At 29.2% G+C, this 12,365-nt stretch overlaps 1 protein-coding gene across 2 annotated transcripts in view; it reads right to left on the bottom strand.

Annotated features, from left to right (window-relative positions):
* The window catches only part of LOC126846651 (adenylate cyclase type 2), an 82,025-nt gene that overhangs the window by 49,553 nt on the left and 20,107 nt on the right, over positions 1-12,365 (bottom strand). For both annotated transcript variants that reach the window (XM_050586354.1, XM_050586362.1), the window contains exons 2-4: positions 8,946-9,075; positions 5,257-5,598; positions 2,088-2,282 (exon numbers count right to left, since the gene is read on the bottom strand). In XM_050586354.1, coding sequence (XP_050442311.1) covers positions 2,088-2,282; positions 5,257-5,598; positions 8,946-9,071 — 663 coding nt within the window. In that variant the 5' untranslated portion in view covers positions 9,072-9,075. The remainder of the gene's footprint in view (positions 1-2,087; positions 2,283-5,256; positions 5,599-8,945; positions 9,076-12,365) is intronic.

The raw sequence follows: 12,365 nt of genomic DNA, 5'->3' as shown, positions 1-12,365 counted from the left end.
TGTACTACTTTATAAAACCAAGTCATGAAAATCTAACCTAACCTAACCAATTTTCTCGAAATTATAGCTAGTATAGTCAAAAATTGAAAATGCGTATGGTTATTTTTCGTTTTTCTCTATTTTAAGGATGATGGAGAAAACTTTTACCCCCTCTCCTCTTTTCCAAGGTACCATATAAATAAAATTTGTGATGTTAATAACCAAATTGACATTATTGCTTTCAAAAAATGTCTATTCTAGCTATTATATTAGTGTTTTTAGTTCCCATTTTGCCAAACATTGAATACATATATTTTCAATGGTTGGAATTTTAAAACCTACTTGTGATAATTTGGATTCTCTTTTACATTTCCGTATGTGTTTCCACTATTTGTATAGTAACAATTAATTTTTGAGAATACACACATAACAACGCAGTAAACGACATGCCAGTTATGCTTTTCACGTCTTTGGACGCTTATTTTTTTATGTTTGAACTGATTATTTGACTAAGAGTCTTGTTTTGATTATATATGTTATGTTCATATTATTGAGAATAGACAGACCGAGTATTTTAATTAACTCATCGAAGCACACTTCTTCTTCTATTGATATATTTTGAGACATTGAAATAATAGTGCGCAATACCATTAAATGAGTCATTAAAATCATTATTTTTTTATTATATAACGTTATTCTCGGTTAACTGATCACATTTGTTATGAACGTATGAGTATAATTTGTATTTAAAAATATATATTATTACTTCCATAAGAATTTTGAAGTAACTCATTCCTCGTTTTTGCTTATTATTTATACAACTGTACTAAACGCGTTGTTATTTGTTTTAGGTGTGACACACTAAGTTATTGTTGATGGGGGGAAAAAATTATTAATGCTGTATACACTATAGGGAATGCAAAATTATATTTTGTTTTAATACTAACAGTTATAATATAAAACAGTATTTCATGAGAACTTACATATTAAAATTGTTTCTGATTGGTTGTTAACCCGTTAAGAATGAATACTTTTGTAGTTACAAATGTACTTATTTAAAACATTTATTTGTAGTCATAGTCTAACGAGTTTTCTAGAAAAACAAAATATAATAATCGTAAGATCCAAAGAATATATCTGAATTAGTCAACTGTAGATTCGTATTTGATATTTCAGCAAACAGTGCATAATGGTAACTTACATATAATGACGGGTCATCATTTTAATACGATTTATATCTACATAACATACATGTACATCAAATTTTTTCTTTCTTAGCATCTCCATATTCATTAATATTTCTTTATAAATACACATAGGTACTGTTTATAGAGCATATTTTTCAATATCGTGTAAAGAAACGTATTAATTCAATGTATAATTTTTTGGATATATTATCATCAGGATAACCCAAGAAAAAGGACACCAGAGAAAAATAACGGTGGATTTTATTAACTGAGATGTGGACTGTGGAGTATGTGGTGTGCGTGGTGTCATACCAGGAAGTGAATTATAGTGGTTGACCTCGTTTGTTTAAGATAAGAGGAATACTAGAGGGGAAAATATTCTTTTCTTAATATAGGTACACAAATACAAATAATAACTAACAATACCGAAATATGATTTTTATTTTATGCACTACTGGAATTCCATAAATGGATGATTATCTCAAAATAAGCAATGCAATGCTAATTTTTATATTTTTCATTACATATGCTTCTTGTACGAATTTATCTATAAAGGTTGTATATTTTTCTAAAAAAAAATTATACACTATTTTGACGATAACTATATAATTAAATCACCATAAAAATTGTTTAACTGTATAAAATAATTATACTGACTACAGCTAAAAATGACTGATTTCTTGGTCATAGAAAAAAGAGTGAGTACATCAAGTTAATATTATTATTTAAACCCTAGTTCATAATTCACCACTTTAACACAGCCGAAATATTATTCTCTATATTTTGTATTAAACAAATATTTTGTTTTTAACAACAGTTTACCTAAACGGTTTAATCATAACATGTTTAATATATTTTACCTAATATTTGATTTCCATTTAAGTGTCAATCTACTAAATATGAACATTTAATAACACTCACCTCGGCGGCGATGTAAGCCGGTATGACGCTGAGCAATAGCTGTTCCTGTTGTTCTTTTTCACACTCCAGCTTGATCCTGGATTCGATGCACGTCCTAGTACCGGAAAACATTATCCTATTGGCTTTGTGCGTCATGAACTGGTAATACCAGCCAGTACAGCTTGCTGATACCATCAGCATAGTTTCGGTAATTATCTGTACAAAGGGTATTCGTAAGTGTATTGGGTTTCAAGAAGGAAATGGGGAATTTAGAGGATCAGCCATTACATAGATAAGACGTATAAGTAATAACAGAATCAAGGTAACATATTTTAATTAAATATAAAACATTTACTCCTACATATGTTTTGTGACTGATATTTGTGGTCCTATCCTAAATCCAAAGCTCATAATAGTTAATAGTACGAGGACTGCAGTTGAGCCGGGACGATAACTGTTTGAGGTTAGCTCAGACCCATAACGACCAGAAATATATAAGTTTTTTATATTCGGACCAACACCATTGCCTTTTTCGAGTATTATGTTTAAGTGTTCTTTATGTGAAAATATTATTAATAATTGTGTAGCATTTTCGGTTAGCCGTTGTATTTTTAATTAGGCTATTTTATATTAAGCAAATTAATGTTGACCAACAAATTCGAATAAATATCGTCGGCCCAAAATGGCCGTGTACACTGCAGGAGTATAATAGAACCACTATAGTATTAACTTAACGATTAATAATTTACATTAAAAAAAATAAATAAATAATAAATGGTAATCCACAGTAATCGGAAGTTATATTACGACGGATTAAAAATATATTTGGAAGTACTTTAAAAGGCCGACCGGGCCTAAGGATTACGGGATGTTAGGGATATACAGTTGGTGGAATTTATTAAAACAAATTACCTACTCAAACTGTCACACAGGCAATAAGCAAATGCACTTCAACATTTCTAAATGAAATATAATACTTATAATTTAAAAGCAAACACGTTTTATAACATAAATAAACTAAGTGACTGAAGACATTGATGCGTGTTTGCAAAAACAAGAAGATTAGAATTTGTACTTCAGCATTTAAATTGGACATAACAAATTTCGACTCTATTAAAAATAAACAATCTATTAACTTTATATAATAGAAAGTTTAATATAAATATGTAAAAATGTATCTAAAGGGAAAATATTTAAAAAGTAATAATTCATTATACTATCGCTTCACGAGATGTACGCAAAAAAATGTCTCTGTTGTTTACAAATGAATTATAAAAAAAACAACTGAGACATTTTTGCAGGTTTGGGCTCTTCAAAAGTTGATTTAATAAGTTAAGCTTTAAAAATCAACTGTCGTCACTAATTTTTTTAAATCTAGACAGTAGACTCTAAAAAACATCAATATATATTGCTAAATTTTCTGGTGTTCTAAAAAGTTAAAAAAAAACCTGTTTTTTATTATACAAAAAAAATTCAGTAAAACACTATGCCAAAAAAAAATTAGTTATAAAATATACAATGCCTAATAATTTATAATTTACCAATGTTTTAAAACATTGTTGGTATTTTCAATAAAAAATGTAAAATTACATTTCCGTTGTTTTTTTAATAATCAAACCTGCATTTAAAACTTTTTAACAGGCCATTTTTTTATTTTGCATGGTTATCTTAAAATCAAAACCGGGTTTTCATCGATTTCTGATAACAAATTAAAAACATATTTATTTGGGAAATTACATTCTCTAAAGAACAATTATATTAAGTACGGCATACTTTACACATTTTTGTGATTTATTGTATAATAATTGGCTATATTACATTTTTCTGTGAAGTAGTTTATACAAAGGCTGTAGCACGAAATGACATACTTTGAAAATGTGTTGGGGAAAAAAAATGAAAAATGAAATAATGTATGATGAGTCACGAGTTTCAACTACACTAACTGACAATGAAATAATCGTTTAACCAAATTAATGAAGTATAAATCTTCTTTAGCTGTAGCTTGTAACAAATGTTTTGATGACATCTAACTATGAATTATTATACAACTTAATAAATAATGGTTTTTGCTCGAAAATTATGTGAACAATGTTAACGTGAAGGTTGTACTTTAAATTATATGCAAAACTTAAAGTTTTCACATATAAAGTTTTAAAGTAAAAACATTTAAGCACCAAGTAGCTGCTAAACAGACACGTTTATTTATACGACATGCGTAATATTTTAACATTAATACGATAACTTTGAACCCAACTTAAGCAAACGCAATTATAGTGTAATGACTTAAACTATGTTTTTTTTTACACAGCAGATTACTGGCTGTGTATTTCAAAAAAGACACCATTCAAACATCTGAACACTATGATTTATTTCACTAAAAACATAAATAGGCACGATTACCAAGAATTCTAAAATAAACTCTACCCCAGTAATAAGAAAACAAGCTTAACATAAAAGATCTAAGCACGAGCTTAATGTCAAATGCTTCAGTACACATAGCAGAAGACCTCTTAATATGTATATATTAATTTTATAACATCATAAGGTTTTTTGAAAAACGACATTTTAAGTAGTTTTTTAGATAGGAGATACTCGAAACAATAAAGTAAAAAAATAATCTAAAATCACTATTGCATTGAAAATAAAAAACGCGCTTAATAAAAAAAACAAATAATTTAGATATTTATACCATAAGTCAAATTTAAAGCATAAATTTATGACTAAAAAATTAAAATTACAATAAAAAAAACTGTTGATGAAATTAGTAAAACAAACATTTACAAAAAACATAATAAAAAGATCATTTTGTTTTGTTTCTATCCCTAAAAAAAATATTATTCCTATTTATATTCAACATTCGGTGCACAAAAAATGAAAATTTTATGGAAGCGTTCTTTTGGAACTACCTAGCCAATCATCTAAACAGTACCCAGGTGAGTTTTGAACTGTAAAGTGTTGACAAATGTCCTAGATCTAATCTACTACTCCAAAATACAACACTGAAAGGAGATATTTAATTGGATTTTTCCACCATCAAATAGACATCTTTAATTGTTGATAAGCACAGACTGTCGCCTAACCGGGTCTGCGAGTTTCTTTGCGTGTAATTACTTTTGCTCGTCTGTATCTAATCCAGGTCGGCTTAAACCACAATCTATGTACACACCCCCTGTGCTTATTGTACACTCACTTGTTTAGCAAATTGGCTGGAGGGCGACCATTCGTTTCTCGTCAGCAACAACAACGCGCGTGCCAAGATTATTAAAACGGTAGCTGAGCACGCCATGGCCACGTGAAAGGGTACCATCGAGTGTGTGGCCACCAACAAAGGCACTAGCATGTAAAGCGCATGCGCCCCACATCCCATAAGCGTGGCCACGGCGGCCACGAACACGGTGACCACGGACATGATGGCGGTGGCCGGCCTAGAGTTGAGTACAGCCGGCAGCGATTGTGTCATGCCAAAAGTGCTGGCAAACGACAGCCAAGCGACTGAAACGCAAGCCAGGGATACTTCGGCTCCGGTAGCTCTCTGCAAAAGTATAATATAAAAAATTAATTAATTAAGAACGGTCATCAATAATATAATAACGTATTTTTAGGAAAAATGACGCTAAAATGGAGACGAGTACAATTTTTTTGTTTAACATTGGCTCGACTGTAATTTGTAAAATTAAAAATTCCAGGTATAAAAAAGCTGGCACAGTTGTCATAACATATGTACGTAAAGTAATAATTTACAAATAATTAAGTATCGGTTGTGGTTGTTATTAATGTCATGTTAAATTTATCATTCTATATTCGTTTTTAATATTTTAAAATACTATAAACCACATGTCATCATAATCATATTGTACATATGATTTACTGGGTTTTTTCAATAAAAAAATAGAACTGCAGATGTTTGTACTTTTTTATAATGTAACGTATGTATTAACGTGTGAAGTTGAAACAAATCGTACATTTTGATTTAAATATAAAGGTTTAAAAAACCTTACAAACGACAATTATTTTAAACAAGTTGTTTTTCGAAAAAAAATATAAAAAAATTGCTCTTCCTTTTCTATTTCTACAATTTTCATTTATTTCGACAATGGCTGCTTTTATTGTTTAATATTGATCGGTTGGTTTCATTTGTTTCTTTCTTTCTTGTTAAATAATTGGTTTCCGTGTAATGCTAATTTTCTAACCATATTTCCTATTGAAATTGCGTAGACATTCTCCAATTTCTATTGTTTCTTTGAACATCCTGCTTCCGAAGTAAGCTGCTTTGTTTAGAATGTTTACCTTTTAAAACTAAATGCCATGTCAGCTACTGGTTTCTGTATGTTCGGATAACGCAGATTTGTCTGTTCTTTTGTAGTCGACATCCCTCTCGTGTTGAATTTTATTCGGGTTCTATTGCACTTCCATTTTATCCAATGTATGACTACACGTGCATTGTACTTAGTATTCACATGGTGTTTTCATTTCTGGTATTTTATCTTTCTGGCTTCGGAATAATGATCGAGTTATTATAATTGTTTTAAATACTGTTTTTATTTTAAATTTGTTTGTTATTCTGGGGAGGCGATCTGTGACGCAGTAATAATATTCCTTTCTTGTCATCTCCATTTTCTAGTTTTTTTCCCTCTTATTAATTCTTTGTTGATATTTGTTAGTGTATATCCATTATTTTGAAGTGCTTGCCGTAAGTATTTTTTTTTTATTCTATTGAGTGTTGGCTGACGGCTATTCTTACTGCTCTCATGGACCATGGCCATTGTGTGTAGTAGACCCATTTTTTGTGTAGGGAAATGGTGTAAATCTACGTGTAAATAGCTGTCGGAGTTGGTCTCTACCTGTATACCCTTGTACCAAAGTTTCCTTTTGGATTTTTCTTGACTAGCTCGTCTAAAAACTAAAGTTGTTGATTTTGCTCGATCACTTGTGAATTAAATATTTTTATCTATTTTAGTTAAAAGTTTTAAAAAAATTTTCAATTATTCGTCTGCATGTTTCCGTTGTATACATGTGTCATCAACACATCGAAGCCACGTTTTTGGTTTTAAGCGATTACTTTCTAATACTTGTTCTTCTAACCATTCCATAAAAATATTCGAAAATACTGGCGCTAGTCTTGATCCCATTGCCATTCCATCAAATTCCCCATAAATGATAACTTTGTATGTAAAATCAGTTGCTCTAGTGCACAGCTCCAATAATTTGTGTAGTTTTTCTTCTAACGATTTTTTCAGTTTATGATTTCTAACGTATCTTCTGCTGCCACCATTGTCAACAAGGAAACCACTATATAATAACTATATTTATGATAGGGTATATATTATATCCCATTGAAAAAAATATTAGACTAGCTTTTCTTCATCGCGGAAAATGTCTGGCGTCACCACTGATAATATTATGCTAGTATAGAATATGTTTTTACCGAGAGCTATTTGATGGAATTCGAAGTAAAAAAAAAAATGTAAGTAATAAATTCGCGCCAATGGTATGAAATATAAATGGGTGGGAAATAATGTTAGGTAATCGAAAAAAGAAATATGTATAGAAGAAATGTATGGTCAAAAACATATTAAATTAGTAAGACGTAGCTCCAAATAACAGGAATGTATTTGGTTTATATAACTTAAAGTAATCTTTTTTTTTATACTTAAAACTTAAAATACTAGTTCAATAATGTGACAGACACTTTTTAGTTTTAGATCCAATGTGTTCACCAAATAATGTTTATTTATAAATATAAATTACTTGAATAAACTTAATAACTTAACTCTTATATTATTATAATTCTCAAAAAAGGAAAAAAATATTGTTGCAAAAGTAAGGAAACTATTATAGTCAGTAAATAATATTCTTGTACATTCGCTAAGGCGGAAGGCTTAAGAGGAAATAACTAAAATGGCAAAATTGAGAACATCATTAAGAGGAACGGAGAACGTAATTTTTTCAAATAAAGACTAAAACGCGAAGTCGCTTTCTGAAGTGTCTACCGAACAGATTTCAACAATTTCTTTTTATTATATAGTTTACCATCTTTTCTATAGGGGCTAAAAGGCCGATTTTTTATTTTTGTTTTAAAAAACAACTTTTTAAGCATTGACGTGTTAAGATGAGTTTTAGTAACGGATCCAAGCACAAGTATGATTAAAAAGTATTTTCCTAATTAATGGTTTACATAGAAATTTGGAGAAAAAAAATGGTTTCACTATTCAACATGACAATCAAAAGACATTAAAATTGAAATAATAAACTAAATAATTTATTTAATATTGTATTTCGAAAGAATTTAAATTATGATCAACATTTATTCGGCTTGGAAAAAAATTATTTTATTTTATTATAATAAAATAACGATAATTAAATTTTTTAATTCGATTATGAAAATTTGATAAGGATATAACTTGTTTTTAGTTACCTAACATAAATAGTTTTTTAAATCAATTAAAATAATCCTAAGTAAAAAACGGTCAACTATATTTTAGCAACTTAAATGTATAATGTTTAATGTTTATACTATAGTTTTGTACATATTTTTTACCATCATCATGATGAATGCGATACCTATCAATTAAGTAGGTACAACAATTATTATCTTTTTTACTATATTTTTTTTATGTTACAATAATGATGACGTCAATGACTTAGCAATTAAAATGTATTAACTTATTTTTAATTCTAATAAAATATGACATCTTATTGATTTTTATACAACAAACATTTTTAAAAAACTATTTAAAAACAAAAAGCGTTTGCTGTAATCACCCTTGTATACGCTAGAAATACGTTTTCATTTTAAATAACCGTCGTTATAAAAATAGTGTTGTTAAAGAGTAATGTAAAATGCGATGAGTTACACGTTTAATGTTATATTATACTTACGGTATAAAAACATAATAGTAATGTCAGAGCGATTGTGCAAACGGCGAATCCAACAGCTATGAATGTTGTAAACAAAGACTGTTTCAGGCGAATGCGATATTTGTGGTAAAGTTCTTCCAAGTCCATATTTCTGAAATTATAATCATTTCATTAATATGTATTTTTTTCATTAGCAGCGTACAACTTTATGTCGATTAAATATTTAATTTTAATCTATATAGTGTTTGTATAATGTATAAAACTAGCAGTAACAAGTAGACACATTTCTTAGTACGGCGAAGACCGGTGTCTCTTGAAGAATTACACAATTCAATAAACGTTGGTACACATTTCCGTATTATTTTGTAGTAATACATACAGATATGATTGCAATTTTTTCGACTTTTTTGTAGAAAGATTTGTTCGAACTTCTTATTTTTAAGGACAACGCTAAATATTAAATGCCAAATAAATGTACAGCTGTTGTTAAAATGATAATTTAAAACAAACCATTACACAAACAGATAACATTAGCGTATGTCATTATCCGAATAACACAGCGTTATAAACGAATATCATCTCAGTTCCACGACAAAACTCATTTATTTATATAACTATATAAGTTGTGATTACCCTTCTCAAAAAAAGGCATTGAATCGATTAGAATTGTGAAAGGTGTAGAATGACTTGTTAAGGATTTTTGTTATACCCAAAACTTTCAAAACAAATAAAACTTGTCGGAAAAGTCTGTACGTGTCTCTAGAACAATAGTTGTTCCGGTGTATTATATACTGGAAGAACTAAACTTCTGTGTTATGAATGGCTGTGGGATTGCTTCGTAAATCCCTGAAGTCTATGCGCCTTATCAAATCAGCTCATACTTTGAAAATATGTCCGTTCTTGACGATTGCTTTAACGTTGTGAATATATCATCACTTGAACATATAATACACAACATTACTACACAACCTGTTCGTATTCCATTCAATAAAATTGTATAAATGTCACTTATACCCTTTTGATTCTACCTACTTCAGTAAAAGTATTAGGATGGTCAATCGGCATTTATAGTCTCCTTCCAATTATTATTTGGTTTCGTCTACAACGAATAGCCTATATGAGCATTTCGAATAAGTGCATAATTATTTATTTTATTTCATTCACAAAAAGTAAAATATAAACATTATTTTGTTTAGCTTCGATGTCATGTAAAATACTGTAAGCCTAATTTGCTCGACGTCGTTGTGTTGATATTTATTTTACCCCAGTCGGGTTTTAGCAATTCGGCTAATGAAATGAAATTTCATTTGTATAAGTCCAAAAGCACATACGTATGATGAAACATCACGAACAAAGCTCGTGATAAATCCTCGTCCAAAATACGTGCAACATGGTTTACAAAATTACAACTAAAAAAAATAAATAAACATCCCACCTGGATTAACGCGGTTTTTCACAGTCCAATCACCGAGCCAAGCTAATACCCTTGTTTGTCCGATGTTCCCATCAAATTATATTAACATGATTCATGCTAAACTATTTTAACGTTTTATCTTCGTTAGTTAAATTCATGTTAATTTATAAAATCCTACAACATACTCGTAATAATTATTCCATTATACATAGTTCCATAGTATCATAGTTATACATGTTATTATAATATGTTTGTAAACTAACTCGCTAGATAATCAAAATTATAAATACTGATAAAATTTAAGGATTATTTAGTATTCTTATTATATTTAACTATAAATCAATAACCTATTTTCACACGATATTATAGAACTTAAAAAATATTTATATACAGGGTGATCCACTTATCGTGAACTACTCAATATCTCATACGGTTAAATAAGAAATTAACATTTTTTTCATAATGTTTTTATACAATGTGATCTCAATTTTTCACAATTTTTTTTTGTTTTTACCCCACTCCCAACTAATTTTTTTTTTGATAGCAACTTTTGAAACTTAAATGATAACATATATATATTTTATTAACTTTTTAAATTGAGAATAATGTACAAAACATTTTGACTGGTCGATAACCAGTTTCGGATAACTATTTTTAAAGTTATAATAGTTTTAATGTTAGGATGGGAGGGGAAGTGCGGTTGGCAAATGCGTGCAGATAAAAATAATGGTACACTCCACCTTTCCTTCTGGCCTAAACTTTTTTACTAAAAACAATACCTTCTCAGCTCCTCATCGAAGCTAAAATAGTTTTATACGGGTAACTATTAAAAAAAAAAAAAAATACAATAGTTTTAATCCCGGAAAAACGACCGGCGCTTGGCTTTGGAAATAATGTGATAACCTTTATATTGCCTTTGAAGTAATCTTAGCATTAAGATTTTAATGTTTTAGAAGTAAAAATCAGAAAAAAATGTATTTATTGTACTTAATTTTCTAAAGGAAAATCGAGAATGCTTTGGATAATTTACGCTAGAATGTAACACTAATAGTAAAATACTTGTACTGCTGTACAGCGTTGTAAAGTAAGGTACTACTTATTATTATGGAACATGTGTGGCTCAACATTGTGTATTGTTTTTTTTTCTGTAATAGTTGTTGCATAGTAATAATTGATTGTCAATGCCACGGGAAGCATTTAGTAAGTCCTTCGGCGGACAAGCGTTTAACATTCAATGCACTTCCCTGTTGCTATCCGGTGCACTATTATATTACTGTAATATTATGATTAGTACTAATACAATCAACAGGCAAAGATTCCAAATTAGCTTCACGACCACCAGATAATTCATTCTGGATATAAATAGTATATTTTTTTCTTATTTCGTACTCTTAACCTGTAATTATTAGATGTACAATTATGTAAATAATAATAGTCGTATTTTAGTATAATAGGTATAATTTGGGTACTTATCAGTCTTCGCTATTAATTGTATTTATCATAAGAAAAACGCGTGTAAGCGATATTATCCATCTAAGAAAGACCTTAGATGGATAATATTTTTTTTCAATTTTCACATACTACCATGAAAATGTACAATTTGTTACACTCCATTTAAATCGTACAAAATGTCTCGGTTGACTTCAAAACATCGTATTAGGCATTTTCTATTTGAGACCTACAAAAAAAGTATGTAACATTACGCGTGAGAAAAAATAAATATGTTTCATTGTAAACCCAACGCTTATTTACTCATATGACAATTTTATTCCGTTGTATAAATATTTGCCTCTCTATGGAGAACTTCCATAGTGAAGATGTCATTATATACAATATATGTTCTTCCCTACTGTGTTTGTCCGTTGTATAATTGTCTAGCTGGTTAACAATAGTGTATTTATAATGAGTACCGCTAAATATTGTGTTTCGAATAAGTTAACACGTTGTCTAATGTCTATATTATGTACGTGTATAGTTTTTTTTTTATATTTAAGCGTCAACCAAAAACTAAAAAGACAAGGTAGAAT

This window comes from Adelges cooleyi, unplaced genomic scaffold, assembly GCF_023614345.1.
Source record: "Adelges cooleyi isolate 19-005CV unplaced genomic scaffold, UGA_ACOO_1.1 ACOO_flye_CR_arks_rails_tigmint_CR_PRNA_108, whole genome shotgun sequence".
NCBI lineage: Eukaryota > Metazoa > Arthropoda > Insecta > Hemiptera > Adelgidae > Adelges > Adelges cooleyi.
This window is presented reverse-complemented; position numbering and strand designations above follow the sequence as displayed.